This window comes from Diplotaxodon limnothrissa, linkage group LG7, assembly GCF_057381915.1.
Source record: "Diplotaxodon limnothrissa isolate DT_005_m linkage group LG7, D_limnothrissa_male_GT1.1, whole genome shotgun sequence".
Lineage (NCBI taxonomy): Eukaryota > Metazoa > Chordata > Actinopteri > Cichliformes > Cichlidae > Diplotaxodon > Diplotaxodon limnothrissa.
In genome coordinates this window covers 70,311,342-70,331,247 of record NC_140602.1, presented here as the reverse complement: position 1 = coordinate 70,331,247, position 19,906 = coordinate 70,311,342, and the positions used below count along the sequence as shown (strand labels likewise).

The 19,906-nt window shown below is 50.8% G+C and overlaps 1 protein-coding gene across 1 annotated transcript; it reads left to right on the top strand.

Moving 5' to 3' along the window:
- Positions 1-686: 686 nt before the first annotated feature.
- On the top strand, positions 687-17,880 carry ambra1b (autophagy/beclin-1 regulator 1b). The gene is made up of 19 exons (XM_085360228.1): positions 687-944; positions 3,394-3,599; positions 4,150-4,208; positions 4,435-4,618; positions 5,707-5,879; positions 6,026-6,092; positions 6,522-8,038; positions 8,350-8,436; positions 9,974-10,162; positions 11,209-11,289; positions 11,378-11,478; positions 11,637-11,747; positions 11,933-12,121; positions 12,209-12,363; positions 14,031-14,170; positions 14,536-14,640; positions 15,180-15,367; positions 15,689-15,811; positions 16,725-17,880. The coding sequence occupies exons 2-19, from the start codon at positions 3,468-3,470 to the stop codon at positions 17,198-17,200; spliced, it is 4,077 nt and encodes a 1,358-aa protein (XP_085216354.1). The 5' UTR covers positions 687-944; positions 3,394-3,467; the 3' UTR covers positions 17,201-17,880.
- Positions 17,881-19,906: the final 2,026 nt, after the last annotated feature.

Genomic DNA, 19,906 nt, shown 5'->3' with positions numbered 1-19,906 from the left:
CCTGGTCTCTCAGTGAGACTTTTCCCTGCACAGGTTAGAGAAATATCCCAGTAATGTTTATGGACCTTATGGGTTTGTATGGAAGCTTGTTTCTACTACTGGAAAAAAAAAAATGCCATCCACGAGTAAACAAAGTCAACCAAAAAAAGCTATTTTTAAAAACTTTTCTCTGAGTGATTTTTATGAAAAGTTTGACTTATTAATTTGAAATGTTAGGATACTAAACCTAAATTTGGACTTTTTCACAAAAATACTTGCGTATGGCACATCTTTATTTAATAATAAAATCTAATCTTGTTTGTTATTTTACTTATTTTAGATTTTAATAATTACTGTGTCTGATCCATCTGTGGCAGGTTATCGTGTTAATGATGTTTATGTGTATGAACTGTCCAAATAAAAACAAATAAATAAACATTTCTGATCTCTTTAATAAAAGCAACTGTTTCCAGGCTTTCTAATCGATGTCAGAGCTGCTTCCTGCTGCCCAACAATATATGATAGGACTCCAGTGCTTGAATTACCCTCACAATAAAGCGTGAAACCGCCTTTCTTGAAAACAGTTTCTTTGATGGCTTCGTTTCCGGGCAGCGCTATTAAAGCCCTGGCGCAGGTGAGCAGACTCTTTCGTGATCGACGATTTTGTGTCTGGGCTCTGTTGGTAGGTCTGAGTATGTGGCTAGCGAACAGCTAGCAGGTTACGCAGTAGCAGTTTGACGTCGGGCAGCCTCTTTAAAATCGGACCAATGCCTTAGAAAAGCTTCTCTGTTCGCCCCCGTCTTGTAATACGAGCGCTGCCCGTTGAGGCCAGCGGTCGGTGCTCGGTAGAAGATCGGGATAAAGCGGAGGATCTTAGCGTACCGGCGCTCGTTGATCACGGTCTCCGTTTTGGCCGAGCTAGCTGTTCAGTAGCTCTTAGCGCCGCAATGGATCCATAAAAGAAGGTAGGCCCGGCTCACAGCAGCAGCCTCTCATTCACGCCCTGTTTGCTCTCTGAATGGACTCCGGGCGGGTGAAAGTGTTGGATCTGTGGGCTCGGTTCGGCACGACGCTGCCTGGGAGCTACATGTAGGCGCTGAGGGGCTCCTCGGACGGTTCCGATCAGCTGAGGTCCACTCTTGGGTTCTGCTCGCTTCACCGCGGCTCTGGTTCCGTGAGCAGAGCGGGGGTGTGAGGCTTTGTGCCGGCTGGAGGCCCTCAGGCTCACAGTCAGCTGTGTGAAGCTGAAACATTTCTGTATTTTTATCATTTGACTCGGACTGTGACAGGTGTGTTCACGGTGATGACGTTTCTGCCTCCGAACCTCTTTATTTCAGGTTCACGCGCCTCAGCTCTGGGTTAGGGTCACCTGAGGAACCAGAACAGCCTCACCTGGCAAATTGCAAAGTGATGACGTTAAATCACCGGGTCTGTGGGTCTCAGACCCTGTACAGACGAAACAAACAGCCTGACTAAGCTCATGTAAAAAACAAAAACAGCTGTTTGTTCCAAAGCAGATGTTTGTAGAGACTGAGCACAGCTGGTATCAGTCTGCACATAACTCTTCATGAGAGGAGCACAGTGACACACAGAGACAGACTCCCTCAGAACTGAAACTGTGAAGTGTTATGTGTCTCAGAGTACAAATACTGTGATAATTACTGCGCCAGCAGTATCTGTGGTAACAGGATAATATTTAGATCAAGTGGCTGGTACATAAAAAGTGGGATGAAAAAAGACGGGGGTACTGGGAGGCCAGGAAAGACTTACAGTGAGCTGTATGAGAGGCTAGACACTGAGGATGGAGAGACGGACTGGTATTGATTGGCTGGGCACAGAGGATGGAGATGGAAAGGATGCGCAGCAGGTTGGAGTAATTACGGACAGAGATGCAGACTACTAATGACTGAAAAGACTGTACCGCAACGATGGAAGTGGTACTTGGAATGGATGAAAGCTAGTTAGTGAACCAGGAAGTGCAGAGGACTAGTGAGGAGGAGGGGAAAGGTGGTTGGTCCTAATGACATACCTGTGCAGGTGTGGAGATATCCAGGAGAGAGGGCAGGCTGTTTAACATACAAGACGTGTGCTGGTCCTGAAGAACAGGCTGAGCTGTAGTAACTGCAGAGGGATGAAGATGTGAGGAAGAGATGTTGAAGCTGGGCAAGAAGAGAGCTGATGATCCGTGAGCAGCAGTGTGGCTTCATGCTCTACAGACGTGATGTTTGCTTTGAGTGTTGATGGAAAGTTTAGAGAAGGTCACTGTGGTGCTGCACGAGGACGCATCTGAGGGCGGGGCATGTGTGAGGACAGAGGCAGTGGTGAGGTGTGCGCTCAGAGAGACAGATGTGTTGAAGGTGGGGGTGGGATTACGTCAGGGATCTGCTCTGAGCTTCTTCCTGTTTGCAGTGGTGCTGGACAGGCTGACAGGAGGAGCAGGTGGAGGTATGCTCTGAAGGTGGTGGAAGGAGCCGAGGTAATGAGGGTTTAAGTTTGGTCGACCATCCAAAGAGAGTGTGGGTGGAGATGTGTGACAGAAGGATGGCAGCAACAGTGAAAGGAAAGGTTCAAAGGTGGGGGTGAGGAAGCAGCAAAGTCTCTGCAGGATGTCTCCAGCTTCCTGTCCGGGCTCGGCACGTTCCTCTTTTCAGTAGTGGGGTCTAATTTTGTAGGTGGCGCCGTGGAGCGTGTGACGCCATGAAATCCGAGTGTTTTCTTACTGTGCTGAAAATCACACATGGTTAGATTTAAATGATCTCCACCGGTTGGTGACGCTGACGGCGCTCCCTCGTCCTGCAGCTGCACGCGCCATTTGGGTCTAAGTTTTAAATGGAAGCTCAGCTTCAGCGTCGTCAGTAAATGTGTTTGCAGCATCTGTTCCAGCTGCAGGCGACCAGTGAAACCAGTGAAACCTTCCCAGCTGCTGAGAGACGATTCTGATGTGTTCTGACGGTAAACTGATCTTTACTGAAGCTCGGCTGATGAAGGCCATTTAATGGTGCGACCTTCAGCCATCATCGCTGCTCTTCTTATCAGTTTAATATAGTTTTAATACGCCGAGTGATGGATTGAGATCAGTCAGCTGATAAATCTGGGTTTGTGTGTGACTGGCTCACTCCTGTTTTTGAGTAAATAAACCTTTAAGGCCAAATTATTAAAAACTTGTTTTCATAATTTTGGTGAATTTGATGGAAAAAGTGTGGAAATGAAACCATCACTGATGAAAGAGTCCAGCTGACTTCACACTAACACAGCAGCTGATGATTATTTTCATTCTGACACAAAATCAGAAATTCATGGTTCAGACATTCCTGCCCAAAGCCCGCCCCCTCGCTCTCCTGGCCTCAACTTTGCGCCGCAGCGTCATAGTAACCGTTTCTTTCAGCTCGATTTATTTCAGGTTGTTTTTCTCAGCCCAGACTCTGCATGGCGTCGGATTGGCAGCAGCGGGAGTGAGCAGCCAATCAGCCGAGGACACCGGTAGCATCATGGCGTCTCGTCAGAGGAACTCTGTCCGGATCCTGTCCAGCCGGGAGCGCGGCTCGCAGATCTTTGGCTCGCAGCGCCTCCTGCAGCTCCTGGTGGAGGAGAAAGTCCGCTGGATGAAATGGCAGAGTCAGGCAAGTTTCAGCTTCTTCTTTCCTCTAAGAACCAAACCGTTTTCAGACGGCGCCCCCTACAGCCTACTCCCAAATGACATGCTAATAATTTAGCTTTTATTGCTCAGGCTTTCTGATGGCTCTGTGCCTTCCTCCTGTTTGTGCGGTGACGCACTCATCAGTGCTTTTCAGATAAGAATCATCGTTAAAAATGGGTCCGAATCAGTTTTTATCAACTTTGTTTTTCCTTGAGTTTTCCCAGCAGCTGCTGGGATGTATGTGATGGAGGCCGTTTAACACCAGGATACGCCTGCCTACCAGCTTTGGCCACAGTGGGACAAATATGCCCGTCTGAGGCGCTTCTGCTGCACATTAGAGAAGTGAGAGCTGTGGGGGTCAGAGCGTTGTGGGGAGGAACTGAAAACAAAATCGTCCAGTTCCAGCCCGCAGGGCTCAGGAGGGCGTTGGTGGGGAGCGGTCGGATTGTTCGTAGCAGGCGGCGTTGCTGATGTGTTTGAGTGTGTGCTTGTGAGCGCTTCCCACTGACTGTGAATGTTTGTGTCTCCAACAGAAGGTGGAGCTGCCGGACAGCCCTCGCTCAACTTTCCTGCTGGCCTTCAGCCCTGACAGGTGAGTGAAGTCAGAGCACAGGTGGAGGCGGAGACTCCATCAGTACTGGATCTTTTTACCAGAGTATTATCGATGTAGTGGTGTTTAATCAGGATACTTTACCAAAAAGACACAAATGAGCTAAAGTGTATATAGTTGAGTTTGAGGTGGAGTAGGTGGAGCTGAGACTCTTTACTGGAGTAAAGAGTCTCAGCTGGGCCTTTCAGAGGAAACGTTGTGTCTGCAGGACCCTCATGGCTTCGACCCACGTCAACCACAACATTTACATAACAGAGGTGAAGACTGGAAAGTGCCTACATTCCTTAGTGGGCCACCGTAGAACCCCCTGGTGTGTGACCTTTCACCCCACAATTCCTGGCCTGGTGGCCTCTGGGTGCCTTGATGGCGAAGTCCGGATCTGGGACCTGCATGTGAGTACCCCCCCCCCCCCCCAAACATTGTACAGCAGTGCAGCAGTCGGGCAGGGTGCTAAATGCTTTCATGTCAGCCTGTTGATGAGGACATGGAGTCGGTGTTTCTGTCGAGCTGCACTCTGGAGTGTCCTCGCTCACGCAGCGGGACATCAGACTAGGGCTGGGCCGTATCATGTCACGGTACTACCGGTGTAATGTTGGGCAACGTTAGGAAAATGAAATATGGCGATAGAATATGGGTAAAACGCGCATGTGCAGCGCCTTTGTTTACATACGCACATGGAGGCGACACAGAATGAGGAGAGTGAAAGCAGATCGTTGAATGAAACAATGAACCTGAACTGGTTTGTAAAAATGCTGCAGCTTCACTGGTGTGGAACTGGTTTAGCTTTTGTCCCTCAGATACACAACAAAGCACTATTTTTGGTAGCGCATGCTAGCGGGCCGTCGTTATTACCGTGTTGTTTGGAAAATACGGCGCACTTAAAATCAATCCTTTGATTTTGTGAAAGTCGACAGAGCCCCTTATAATCCCGTGTGCCTTATGTATGACCTCTGGTTGTGTTTACTGATCTCGAGACAAATTTTATGTGCACGGCGCTCGAAAATCTGTCACATGTTTCAGTACGACTTTGCTAAGCTACGAAGCCGCACCGCTTGATGGATTGTCGGAGCATTACGGCTATCGTAGGCGGAGCGATACGTGCTGTGCTTCAACATAATGTTACCGTATTGTGTGTGTATAACCTCTTTTTAAGTGTTGTGGATGTTATACATGGTTATGCTGAGGATGTGTCGGCCAGTTTCCACTGAAATGCCTTTTGGTTAAACTGTCAGCGAGGAATTTGCATTTGCACTGTTAAATGTTTATATAACTTTAATGCAGATAAAAAAACAGCTGCTTGTTTAATTGAAGATACATTGATTTGGGTTTTTTGCACTAATAAAGTTGTGGAGTTGTAAAGTATTTTGTCTCGTGTCAGTTATATCGTTATCGCAGATTTTCAAATGTATATGGTGATAAATATTTTTGGTCGTATCGCGCTGCTCTACATCAGACGTAACTGAGTAACTGTGTTCTGCAGGGCGGGAGTGAGAGCTGGTTTACCGAGAGCAACGTCGCCATCGCCTCCCTGGCCTTCCACCCAACTGCTCAGCTGCTCCTGATCGCCACCAACAATGAGCTCCACTTCTGGGACTGGAGCCGCCCCGAGCCCTTCGCCGTGGTGAAAACGGGCAGCGACACGGAGAGAGTGCGGTGGGTTAAACACGGCCGCTGGTCAGAGGTCGAGTCTGAGCGTGTGCATGACGTGACAGTAATAACGGAGCGTGCTGCTGTTACGTTTTTATTAACATATCGCTGGAGCCAGGTGTTTTCATCGACTTCTTCTCTGTGTCTGTCAGGTTGGTACGCTTCGACCCTCTCGGTCACAACCTGCTCACGGCGATCGTGAATCCATCCAATCAGCAGGTACGAAGATGATCTGAAGCCATTTCTTAGCGAGGTAGCGTCATGTTTCAGAGGATGACCGCCATGGTTCACCTACAACCTCAGCTGCACACCTCACCAAGAGAGCGAGTAATGCAAAAAAGAACATCACGCTGTATTATGTCATGGAGCTGAGGGCGTGCCGAGCACTGAGAGGTCTGAGGCACAGCTAGCACCGAGTCAGGTGGACCTGCCCCCTCGCTCCTGTGTGGATCCTCGGTTTGGTCGTTACAGTTTTCCTGTGTCTGTGTTACGATTGGTTGATTTTTCTGGGAGGTGACTGCAGATGCGTTTGCTGAGGATGACATCACCATGGCAGGTTTTGGGTGACAAGTAGAAGAGGTCGTCCTGTCTCTGCCGTTTAACCTGCCTTCAGTGATCAGATGTTTTCTTCTTCTTTGCCTCCTTTAGGGCGAGGAGGACTCGGAGGTTCCCATGGACAGCGTTGAGATGCCTCACTTCCGTCAGCGCTCCTTCCTGCCTTCCCAGCCGGTTCGCCGCACGCCCATCCTCCACAACTTCCTCCACATCCTGTCGTCCCGCTCCCCTGGGGCTCAGGCCGGAGGCGAGCAGCCGCGGCCTCTCGGGGAAAATGGAAGTAACATGGCCGAGTCTCCCAGCATCCCTTTGGCCCAGTACCCCAGCTCGGAGCGCGGTCCGCCCCTGCCCGGCTGCACCCAGCACCTGGGCATGGTGTGCATGTGCAGTCGCTGCTCCATCAGTCGAACGGCGCCCCAGCCAGACGGAGCCTCTGTGCCTCCGCCCGATCCACGGGCATCATCGGACTCACTCCAGCCTCCCCCGGCCTCCACCTTCTCCTCAGCTCGTACTGAGCCCAGACAGCCCTCGGAGCGAACCTCCGCCTTTACCTCTGTCTACTACAGCGCCGGCGCTTCTCTTAACCCCGCCCCTCCGGGCGGCCACGAGCCACACTCCACGCCCAGACCGGCACCCGACTGGACTCGCAACCTGCTGAGTGTGAGGGAGGGGGGGATAAATCCTGGCATGCTTCCTCCCAGAACCTCCGCCTCCTCCTCCATCAGCCTTCTGTCTGTGCTCCGCCAGCAGGAGGGCTCCTCTCACTCCCCCGTCTACACCTCCGCCACCGAGGGGCGGGGTTTCCCCCAGCAGGGAGAGCCCGGAGCCCGGGATACCGCCAGCACGAGCAGCGGGCATCACCCGTTCTGGGACAGTGCCCGTGGTAACACGGCCTCCTTCCGCAACGTGCTGCAGTGCAACCTGAGCCGCTACTTCCTGGAGATCGGCCCCATCGACATGGAGCCGGCGCTGGGCGGCGCCATGGCCGACGGAGGCCAGGAGCAGAGTCAGGAACTGCTCAACAACAACATGGACCCGGACCGGCCCGGGCCTTCCTCATCCTCCTCCACCCCCACCATCATCCACTACCAGCCTCCCCTCCCCCCGCCCCCCAGCTCCCACAGCCTGGAGAACAACGTCCCTCCCCCCGCCTCCCGTGGTCACCTGAACCGCTGCCGGGCCTGCCACAACCTGCTCACCTTCAACCACGACTCCCAGCGCTGGGAGCGCAAGACCTCCTCCGCCTCCACCTCCATGCTGGAGCCTCCCTCTTCCTCCTCTGCTTCTTTTCCCTCTCCTTCCTCTCACTGGCAGCCCGATGAGGCCAGAAGGATGCTAGAAGTCCAAACACAGGAGAGGAGGGCGCCTCCTGAGTCCAGCGAGCAGCCGCCTCCCCCAGCAGCAACAGTGGGAGGAACAGGAGTGGCCTTCCCCATTGCCCCATCCTCTACCCAGCCCGGGGAGCAGACGGTGGGCCTGGTGTACAACCAGGACACAGCGCAGTGGGAGAGGGTGTACCGGCAGGCTGCGTCAGGCCGGCCGGCGGAGCCACCAGAGGCCTTAAGCCAAGAAATGCCCGTCGACCCGCCAGACGAGGACTCCCTCAGGAGGTACGTCACCTTTTCTTTTCACCATCGCAGCTTTATGAGGTCAGATTCTGGTCCTTCCATCGGACCGTAGCTCCTAAACGAGCCTCTTGTTTTACTCGTGAACTCACCAGGAGAGTGTTAGCTGAGCTGAGCTCAGCCCCCTGCTGGGCTTTAGGAAGAATGCAGGTTTAAGGCAGCACTGTGAGGGTGACTTTGGAGTCTATCTGCTTGATATCACACAGTCAGCTGAGCATGAAAGCAGTGCTTATAATCAGCTACCATCTGTGTCTCGAACACTGAGCGCGCTCTGTGTGCCTCTGTTTCTCGCCCAGGCGGCTGCTGGAATCCTCTCTCCTGTCACTGTCTCGCTACGACATGTCCGGCTCCAGAGACCACCCCATCTACCCCGACCCAGCCAGGTACAGAAGCACCGCCGTGTACCTCGAGTCTAGGTTCAATATGGGCTTTGATTTAACTCTCCCAGGCCAGCTTGGCATGAGTCGCAGTTCAGAATAATCCTCCTTTATCTCACACTGGACCGCATTAGAGGTGTCTGCTCTCTGTGACATCACACAGATCTAAACGTAGAAAAAGCTGCTGACACGTTGAGCTCATTAAACTAGTTCTTAAAAATGTGAACGCCGGATTCAGGAAGTGGGAACAAAAAGGAATAACAGCAATTTGTACAGTAATGAAAGATGGCCATTTGATGAGTTTCCAAGATTTAAAAGATCGGTATAGTCTACAGAAAACCGATTTTTACCGGTACCTGCAACTCAGAGACTACTTTTCAAAGGAAGTACGAAGTTCGCGTAAGTCTTATGGCATCCTGAATTGTATAATTAAATCATACAGGGGCCTCCAATTCAAGGAGATTTCTGTACTATATAAAAATCTAAGAGAGAGCACGGCAACATCAACTGAATACATAAAAAAGAAATGGGAGCAGGAAATAAAAACTGATATCTCAACTGAGGAATGGTTAGATATGTGTGACACCCAGAACACAACCACTAACTCAAGATGCTGGAGAGAATTTGGGTGGAAACATCTTACTCGATTCTTTATTACACCAAAAATCAAAAGTAAACAGACTCAAGACAGTTTGCCATGCTGGAGAAGATGTGGTAACATGGAAGCACACCATGCGCACGTGTTTTGGGAGTGCCTGAAACTGCATCATTTTTGGAAGAACGTGACTCTTGTAATAGGCAATATCTTGGGCTATCAATTACCACACAATTTTAAAACTGTATATCTTGGGAATATTAGAGTATGTTCTGTACGACGACTTGTATTTGACAAAAATCCTATTGATAGCTGCAAAGAAAGCTATAACAAGAAACTGGTACAAACTGGATCCGCCTTCATCAAAAGACTGGTTAAATATTGTTGGAGAAATCTGTGCAATGGAAAAAATGACTTACATTCTCAGATTAAAGGAAGATATTTTCGTTGCTAAGTGGGAGAAGTGGACATTATATGGCACCAAGGAAAGTTACTGAACGAACAAAACATTTAAGGTCTATAACTCTGTATATCTATTGATGCATGCCTGTATAAAAGTACGTATATAAGCTGGAGTATGTATGCTGCGGAGTAAAGGCAGGCATGCGGTAGTTGATTAGAATTGGCACCCACAGCTTTTGTTCGCTTTAGTTCTGTTTGTTTTCACTGTGTGTTTGCATGGTTATTTCTCCTGTAATGCAATACATGTCTATGTTTAAACTGTGACAAAACTATCAATAAAAATTACAGTGTCAAAAAAAAGTGAACGCCCACCAATAAGACCTGAACGCTGCAGCGGGGGTTAAATGTGAGCTGCTGCACACGCTTGTGTTTCTGGGTAAATGATGGACAAAGCCGAGGTCGCTGGGTTTGCCTCTGTCGAGGTCAGAGTTTGAGAGGTTTCTGCAGACGCTTGCTGATAAAGAGTTTTTGCCCTCTGCTGTGCAGGCTTTCTCCAGCAGCTTACTACGCTCAGAGGATGATCCAGTATCTGTCGAGGCGCGACAGCATTCGCCAGCGCTCGCTCCGCTACCAGCAGAACCGGCTGCGGGCCATGTCGTCCTCCTCGTCGGACAGCCCGGCCAGCAACCCGCCCAGCTCCATGGACAGTGGCGACGTGGACTTTGAGGATCTCGAGTAAGTTTCAGTCGCCTTCCTCTCATGGCTCACACAGCACACTGTGACCTGAGCCGGTCTTATCCTGTCAGCGCAGCCGCTCGTTAGGTTGGCTCGTTAGGTTGGCTCGTTAGGTTGGCTCGTTAGGTTGGCTCGTTTCGAGTAAAACGAATCAGAAGTTTATTCTGTTCACTGGGACGTTTCATCACTGGTCCAGGTGACTGCAGGTTTCAACCTTATTTGCACAATGACTGAAACTAACAACAGGCTGTGAGGTCAGTTTATGATCACTGATCAATAACCATCAGTCCCGGTCACAGAGAGCTGGGGAATGGCTGCAATCACAGCTTTGTAAGATGGCGACAGATGTACCCTTAGGCCCCTCCTCCATTCAGAGATGGTCTTTCCCTTTTCACTCAAACCAGCGTTCCTCCCTGTCCAGGATGTGACATCATCATTAAGGCGTGGCCACAGGCCCTGGCCCTTGGCTCTGGTGGATTATTGAGCGTGCGTTAGGAGGAGTGGTTAAAACTGTGTAATGGCGGTCCATCATCGAAGATTAGAAAATGAATCGGGACAAAACGCTGTTCTGGAGTCCGTTCAGGAATTTTCCTCAGATGTTTAAAATCGCTGAAATCAGACGTGAGCTCGTAAATTATTGTCACGTGCCGTCAGGTAGGCGGGTCCACAGACGGCGTTTGTGCCCCGCTCTGAGCTGTCCTGTAGAAACGCAGCGTGCAGCCCTGATGTTGTTGACTCGAGTCCTCGTGTTTCCGTCCCAGCTTCTCCCGTGGTGGGCAGGGCTCTTTTCACCGCGCTGTAGATATGTTTGCGTGCAGCGCGTCTCAGCTGCCCTCTTATTGGCCACAGCTAAATTCAGTTGTTTTCAGAAGAGGCTGAATTTAATTTACTTTTGTTTAATCAAAACCAAGACGGGAAACTGGCGATGCTGGCGGGTTCAGATCATGTGATTACAGCGATGAATGACATCACCGCAGTAACGAGTTTTGATGCGTCCGAACGCTGGTTGAGTCGCGGTTGTTCAGTCCTTCTCTTTGTTTCTGCAGCGACAACAGTGACAGAACGCGACACCGGACGCCTCGAAACGCCAGGATGTCTGCGCCCTCGCTGGGCCGCTTCGTCCCTCGGTGAGTTGGCTCCGAACCCGCCGCTGAACCTGGTAAACTCGCGCTCGCCGCTTTGGTTCTCATCTCATTCCTGTTTGTCATCCTGCAGCCGATTCCTCCTGCCCGAGTACCTGCCCTACGCCGGCATCTTCCACGAGCGAGGGCAGCCCGGGCTCGCCACACACTCCTCTGTCAACAGGGTGCTCGCAGGTATGCACACACACACCTTTATTTAAAAAGAAGGCGGCTCATATCCGACCTCCGTCAGGACACGGTGACCACAAAGTTGTTTTTTTTTTTTTTTTTTCTTCAAATGGAGATGTGGGTTACCGAGCATGCCCAGTGACGCCGTTTCCTGTCCTCCACAGGGGCGTCGATCGGGGACGGTCAGTCTGCGGTCGCCAGCAACATCGCCAACACCACGTACCGCCTGCAGTGGTGGGACTTCACCAAGTTTGACCTTCCTGAGATCAGCAATGGTACGACAGCGCGAGGCCGAGGGTTTGAGTCCTCCGCTTTAGTTCAACTTTTTCTGTTCAGTTCCTGCTCAGCCCGGTTTGGAGGGGTTAAAGGTCACCCACTCTGACGGGGTTTAACAAACAAGCCGCTCTGAGTCTGTTTGTCTGAACGCCTCACAGACTCCGTCTCTCTGCCCCCCCCACAGCCTCAGTCAACGTTCTGGTGCCAAACTGTAAAATCTACAACGACGCCAGCTGTGACATCTCTGCGGACGGGCAGCTGCTGGCGGTTTTCATTCCCAGCAGCCAGCGCGGTTTCCCAGACGAGGGCATCCTGGCCATCTACTCGCTCGCCCCCCACAACCTGGGAGAGATGCTGTACACCAAGCGATTCGGTACGTCCTCACAGAGACGGCGGCTCTCTCTGTCACACGTCCAGGTTTGTAGGATGGTGACGGTGACAGCGGTGTTTTCTCCCTCAGGTCCAAACGCCATCTCCGTCAGCTTGTCTCCGATGGGCTGTTACGTGATGGTGGGCCTGGCCTCCCGCAGGATCCTGCTGCATCCCACCACTGACCACATGGTGGCGCAAGTCTTCCGCCTGCAGCAGCCGCACGGAGGAGAGACGTCCATCAGGGTGAGAGGGGCCTCAGATTTATTTGATAGAAAGCTGCGGGTCAGGTTTGTTTTTACAGAGGACAAATCGAAAAACTGATGTCAGATCAGCGGGCAGCATGTAAACGATGAGGATGTCAGACAAGTTGAAGAGTTTGTGTGAAATTCAGATTTTTATTTATTTTTTTTTTTTAAGGGAATTTTTCCTCCACATACATGAAAACTCACCAAGTCTTATTTCATGTTTCACTGTAAAAGGCTGCTGGGGTGTGAGTCTGATAACCTGAGAAGGATTTAGAAATTGGTACCATAGGCGAGTTTGAATCTCAGTAAAGGTCAGAGGTAGGAGTGGGCGATAGAAACGATATAAATTTGTCCAACGATAGAGATTTTGACTATATCGCGCTATCCCGAAAGCGCATGTTGATGATGTCATCAAGCTGCGCCTGTTTTGGTCGAAAGCACCGCAGCGGCTACAACCATTATCATCTGCAAATGATGCCGACAGTCACAGCAAAGAGATGAAGCACTGTTGAAATATGGGGAAAGCCAAAAACTGCGCTTCCTCCACTTCAGTAACATTGATTCATTAATGCTGAATCCTCTCACAGCTGCTCTGTTCCCATGTTGTTGCAGTATATTAATGACTAACCTCGTATTGTGGATGAATAATCTCAGTTGTTCTCCTGACTGAAGTTTGGCCCGTGTACAGCATCCTGCTATGCGATTACATTTGTCCCTGACCACCAGAATCCCTCACATTAACTTTTATCGAGTGGAAAAAAGTTGGCGTTCATCCTCCAGCTTCACTGTGCTAATGTTATGCTAACATAGCTGTGTCGCTAGCAATCACTTAGCACAACATTATGTACCAGCTAGCCCAACTTCAGTAACCCTGCAAACGTCACTGCTGTTTAGTTTCTGTCTTCATTTATGTTGGAAGTGGTAGCAGAGCTGTACGTTTGAATTAGTTTCAAAAATCTCAGTCAGAACATGGTATGAAATGTTTGGGTGGAAGCTAGCGAGCTAACTTCCTGCTAACTTCTAACTCCGTTAAATTTAATAACTTCTGTTTTCATGGATGCCTGGATGTTAAACTTAATTGTTACACCTGATAAAGCAGCAACGCTGATGATTTAATTAAAGATGAAAGAATTTAGAGTTTTTTAACTCTCAGTGTTCGTTTGACTTTTGGACCTGAAGTTGACGGAGTTTTGGACCCAGATTACTCTGAAGCTCCTCACTACAGCAGCCGTAATGCTCTGACCATCCATCAAGCTGTGCGGCTTACCACAGTTGTACTAAAACATTTTAACAGATTTCTGCAGCCAAAAGAAGAAAAGAATATATCGTGATATATATCGTTACCGCACATGCTTAAAATTATATCGCGATATGGATTTTAGGCCATATCGCCCAGCCCTAGTCAGAGGTCAACTTTTTAAAAAATCCTGAATAGCAAGTAGTACCGCCCACTGCCAGTGTTTCGTTATTTTCAGGAGAACATTCTCTAAAGTTGAGCACAGAGAATGGGACGCTCCCTGCGCTGCAGAGTCCACGTTCCAGAAAACAAAAGTGAGCGGTGAGCTCAGATCCAGGACGAGCTCCACATCCCGTCGTTTGGGAAAAGCTGGTTTTACGCAGCTTTGCTGTGGCATGTGCTTCAGCTGCAGTGTGTCTGTGTTTCAGATGGTGTTCAACGTGGTCTACCCCATGGCTCCGGACCAGAGGCGCCACGTCAGCATCAACTCTGCTCGCTGGCTGCCGGATCCAGGGATGGGACTGGCTTACGGAACCAACAAGGGAGACCTGGTGATCTGCCGGCCTGTGTGAGTCTGCAGGCACGAAAACAAAGTCCCGCTAAGTCAGACATCTCAGACTCAAAAACGCTGGTCGGGGATGGAGGTCGGCGTGCAGATTCAGGCTTCTGCAGCTGACTGTGCGAATGAGAAGCTGCAGACTGAGCGTGACGTTAAATAACCGAGCACGCGTTCAGCTGTCCTGCTCTCAGAGCTCCCTCGCGTCTTCTGATCTGATTATCCTCAAACCGAGCAGGAAGACCATTAACTGGAAGAGCCCGATTAGTGTGTTTTAATGCAGTTGTGTGAGTCCACGAAGCCCCCCCCCCCCCGTGAGGCTTCCTGAGTGGAAGTGAACTGACCAGCTTTGGTTGTGTGTGTGTGTGTGTGTGTAGGTTCTATCGAAGCGACGGCGAGAGCCCCAGCGAGTCGAGCAGCGAGCCACTGTTCAGCGTCAACAACAGCGGAACGAGCCGGAGCCGAGGCTCCGACAGGCCGGGGTGAGTTCAGGGCCTGCGGCGATGTTTGCGCCTGCTTTTTATCTGCTCGTAACGCGTGGTCGACGTCGCAGGTGACGGGCGCTCGGGTTATTTGACCCTTTTAAAACCTGAAACGTGAAATCTTCACGTTGTGGAGTGTTTGAACCTTGAGACAAAGTATATCAAATCTGCATGTAGGCATTCTAATTTGTTACATAACCATATTTCTGCAATTTAGTCATTAAAAACTTTGATATCATTTATTTTGAGAGTAAAGAAGTCACACTGATGATGAAGAAGCCTGAAAGCTCACAGAAACACATACGAAACGCTGGGCTTTGAAGGGTTAAAGCTGCATTTTGTACATTTGTTTGAAAATGGATTCAAAGCTTCGGCAGAAACTGAACCAGGTAAGAACAGCGTGGAGGCGGGGCTAAAAAGAAACGCACACAGCTCAGTCTCCTCACACCTCTCCATCGATCGCTGCTCCCTGCTGGTGAGAGTTTATCGCTACGTGTCTGGATCTTTGAGTTTCTGATTGGCCTGTGATTCATTTTCAGGCCGAACCGCTCGGGCTGGACGCCGGGCAGAGACATGGGACTGATGAACGCCATTGGCCTGCAGCCCCGACACCCCACCCCTTCAGTGACATCGCAAGGAACCCAGACGCCAATCATCCAGCTGCAAAACGCTGAGACTCAAACAGAGAGGGAGCTGTCGGAGCCGAGCGCCTCGCAGCCTGCTCAGAGTACTGACACACACACACACAACCCCGTTCATCTATCTTAGTGAGGACCTTCATTGACATAATGGTTTCCCTAGCACCTAACCATTAAAAATGAATCCCTGACCCCAAACCTAACCGTAACCTAGTTGTGACCCTGACACTAAAACCACATTTTGAGTCTCAAAAATGCTTCAAACTCGTGAGGACCCACGAGGCCTGTTTGTCCCCACAAGTATAGTAAACTTTTCTGGTCCCCATGAAGATGTTCATACCCGTCCACTTTAAGTGTGTGTGTGTGTGTGTGTGTGTGTGTGTGGTCTCATCAGGTGTGTTTCTTCCCAGGTGTCCCTCCTGAAGCTCCGTCCACCAGTGGAGCAGCTCAGGCTCAGGTGGAGGCGTCTCAGAGCAGCCAAGCTCAGGAGGAAGTCCCAGCTGAAGCAGAGACCGGCACCTCCACCGCTGCTGGTACTCCACCCACTGACTTCTCAACACAACCTCATAATAACCTGTTACTGCGTCATCATCGTCTCATTTCTGCCTCCATGTTGATCCTCAGTTTTTACCTCGTTTGTTTTGTTACAAATATTTACATCAAACATTGTGTGTGTCTGTGTGCGCGCGCGTCTGTGTGTCTGTGCGCGTCTGTCTGTGTGTGTGCGCGTGTGTGTCTGTGTGCGCGCGTGTCTGTGTGCGTCTGTGTGCGCGCGCGTGCGTCTGTGTGCGCGCGCGTGCGTCTGTGCGCGCGCGCGTGCGTCTGTGCGCGCGCGCGTGCGTCTGTGCGCGCGCGCGTGCGTCTGTGCGCGCGTGTCTGTCTGTGCGCGCGTGTCTGTCTGTCTGTGCGCGTGTGTGCCTGTCTGTCTGTGTGTGTGCCTGTGTCTGTGCGCGTGTGTCTGTCTGTGTGTCTGTGCGCGTGTGTCTGTGTGTGCGTGTGTGTCTGTGTCTGTCTGTGCGCCTGTCTGTGCGCGCGCGCCCGTCTGTGTGTGTGTGTGTGTGTGCGTCTGTGTGTGTGTGTGTGCGTCTGTGTGTGTGTGTGTGCGTCTGTGTGTGTGTGTGTGCGTCTGTCTGTGTGTGTGTGTGTCTGTCTGTCTGTCTGTGTGTGTGTGTGTGTGCGTCTGTCTGTGTGCGTGTGTGTGTGCGTCTGTCTGTGTGCGTGTGTGTGTGTGTGTGTGTGTGTGTGTGTGTGTGTGTGCGCGTCTGTCTGTGTGTGTGTGTGTGTGTGTGTGTGTGTGTGTGTGTGTGTGTGTGTGTGTGTTTTGGGTGAAATGTTGTGACTGTTTGTATTTAAAGATGAATATTTATAAACAGATGACCTGAGGGGAGACACGATGACGATCACGTGTTTATCTTCACGCTGTCTCTGTTGCTCTCTTTGCTTCAGGAGAGTCTTCGGAGTTCGGGTCTGGCGAGGACGCTCTGGCACGAATCCGCCGGCTGATTGCTGAAGGCGGCATGACGGCGGTGGTCCAGCGGGAGCAGAGCACCACCATGGCCTCGATGGGCGGCTTTGGGAACAACATCATTGTCAGCCACCGCATCCACCGAGGCTCGCAGACGGGCGCCTCCAGGCCCACTGCCGAGCCCGTCGCCACGGCCCCCTGCACCTCCGGTCCGCTCCTCGTCGCCTCGCAGCCCCAGTCCTACCTGCGCCCAGCGCCGCAGGCCAGCGAACAGCTCGGTCCCGTGTGGGCTCCGCCGCCACCCACGCTCTCTCTGGCTGTGGACGTGGACGACGTGTTCGACGGCGGGCGGGCGGACGACAGCTCCTTGCCGGGTCCCTCCTCCTCTTCCTCTCACAGCCCCCTCCCTGGCGGTGGCGGCCCCAACAATTACCCCGGTGACCCATACAGCAGGTAGTCCTCCTATTGGCTGACGGTTAAGGGGGCTCCTCAAAGCCTTATCTCACAAAATGGGTGCTGCTTCGACCCCACACAGGGTCTCCCACCTGGAAACGAAGGGACACAAAGACCTCTCCTCCCCCCTCCCCCTAGCCTTTCTGTTGAGTGGCGTTGGCGCTCGTGAACCCAGACCGAAGCTGGACCGTCATCATTCCTCACAGGAGCTCCTACTTGAACGGAGGCACGGAGCTCCTCCCCACCTGATTCTCTCCCAGCACGATGACGGTCGAGGTTCCTGACGCGCTGCACCTGGTGATGGAGGGGTGGGGGTGTGGCTTCTTTCACATTTACTCCAACGTGCTGCGTTTGGTGCCATGTGACGTTACCTTAGATGTGAAATAGTGATTGAAGTGTTTGAACTCAGCACTACGTTTTTGTACCGTGTCACTGCTGCGTGTGCCTGAGGCAGGACGGCGAGCGACCACCGATGACTGAACGCACACGCTCGACTAAACAAACGGAAGCTCCTGCATGTCTCGAAATAATGCTGCAGCTCATCGAACACATGTTTGTGTTTAAGGCTGGAAACGAGGAGAATCACTTCCTGTTAGGGCAACGAGGAGGCGGAGATTCACCTGCTCTGACCCCTCCCCACCCCACCAACCCCACCCAGCTGCACTACAGTGTGTTTGGTGCTAACCGAGGTGTGTGTGTGTGTGTGTGTGTGTGTGTGTGTGTTCTCACTGAAACCACAGTTTGTCTGTTTTTTGTTTTTCTTTGGGGGGGGGGGGGGGGGTTAGCTGAGCGTCGTTTCCTGTCCGCCTCATCACGTTTGGATGTTTGCATCTCGGAGCGGTCTCAGTTCACAGTGAAGGTGATTGCGAGGTGGGGTTTGCACGACATGTTTAGCCGGTGGGGGCGTGGTTAGGGGTTTCACAGGGGCGTGGGGTTCTCTCGGGCTACGGTCCCTACGAGCTGGGTGAAAGGTCACGTGGGCGCCGCACTGACCGACGCTCTAAATGTAGAAACGACACCAAAACGTTCCAGGAAGCTGCGGCGTTTGTCCTCCGTGCAGGAACGACGTGATGAGTGGATTTATTATCATCATTATTATTATGACTTTTTTATTAAGGACGGAGAACTGCAGACGAGTCTCCCTGACAGCTGTCGTCTTCTGTTAAACGACCAAAATAAAGTCCAAGACTTTTGTTTTCTTCCTTTTGGGGTTTTTTTTGGGTTTTTTTGTTGTTTTTTTTGGGGGGGGGGGGGGTTAATGAGCTGAAGAGTCAAAATATGCGTGTGTGTGTGTGTGTGTGTGTGTGTGTGTGTGTCTACCACTACAGGAACTTGCTGTTGCTCGGTAACATCCAATCTAAACCCTCAGATTTCACTCAGTGTTCTTGGACAGCCTGTTAGTGACCTCACAGCAGCCATGTTATTGGTCCAGAGGCCACACCCCTAATAATACAAGCCCTTCTCCAATTAAGACAGGTGAGTTATAGAGCCCTGCCCCACAGGTGTTACAAAGGGGAAGTGATGTATAGAGACCAGAACAGTTTGTCTGTCAGGCTGTAGACGTTAGGAGTGTGTGGGGCCTCTGCTGGACGTCAGAGGAACTGCAGGTCTCGGTGTGGACGTTGCTGTTTGGTGCAGCTCATGTTGTTCGTATAGAGACTGAGGAGCACCTCGAGCACTTACCCACACTTTAAATGTCAGCTTTAAGAGTCGGGTCACCGAGCTCCTGTAGTGGAAGATGTCTGAGTGGTCTCTCACACTCACACACACACACACACACACACACACACACACACACACACACACACACACACACACACACACACACACACACACACCTTTCCTCATCCTTCAAAATCCTGCAGAAGAAAACTTGAATTTTTGTGATCAAGCGCAACTTTTCCTTCCTGCAGCATCCAGCTGTCCTTTTTGTTTCCACGTGTGCTTAGAAGTTCATGTACTGATGGCATTTTAAGGTGGGGCTGTGGGTGGGGGTGCTGAGTGGAGCTCTGGGATTCATGACACTTTTTATTGAAGCTTTTACTCTGCAGGCGAGACTCTGAATGCTCCTCCTGGCTTTTTACTTGATCAGTGAAGATTTTAGAGTGTGTGTTTGAGATCAGGGTGGGGGGGTGGATGTGAATAGCGCAGCGGTGTGAGTCCGATCGGTACCTGTGTGTCAGACTGTGGAGTTTGTACAGCGCTAACGTGACTCTTTGCTTTGACTTTTAGATGTAATTAAAGAGCTTTGAGAGTTCCTCTGTGCTCCTCGTTTCTTCAGCTCACTGCATCACAAACACGCAGCAGATACGTCATCCACCCATATTACACCACCCTCACTGGCAGATGAACAACAAATGACAGAAAAGTTTGATTTCATTTTTTCACTGTTACAGAAATTAACATTTTAAATTTAAAACCCTTAAGGACCCACAGTGACACTGGTGTCACCGCCCCTTTACACTTAAAAGTTAAACCATTATAGTTTTTCTCTAACTAATAAAGTCCCTATGTGACGTCTACTGCACAAACTAGTTCAGTCATGTGACAAGTGAGGCACTCTGGGTGTTCAAGACACCATTTTCAAAGTCTTGGTCCGCCTGGTTAGCTAATGAGACCACTATGCTAATTCTAAAAACTTTCTTTTCTTTTTGCAAAGGTAAGCTTTTACTCATTCAGCAATTCTAAACTTTAGATAAGATGTCATAGG

What these genes read in the sequence shown, in the direction of transcription:
- ambra1b (XM_085360228.1), top strand. Translation starts at nt 3,468, where the DNA reads ATGGCGTCTCGTCAGAGGAACTCTGTCCGGATCCTGTCCAGCCGGGAG. An exon ending in AGCGACACGGAGAGAGTGCG is followed by an intron (nt 5,880 to 6,025) that starts GTGGGTTAAACA and finishes TGTGTCTGTCAG; the next exon opens with GTTGGTACGCTTCGACCCTC. An exon ending in TGAATCCATCCAATCAGCAG is followed by an intron (nt 6,093 to 6,521) that starts GTACGAAGATGA and finishes TGCCTCCTTTAG; the next exon opens with GGCGAGGAGGACTCGGAGGT.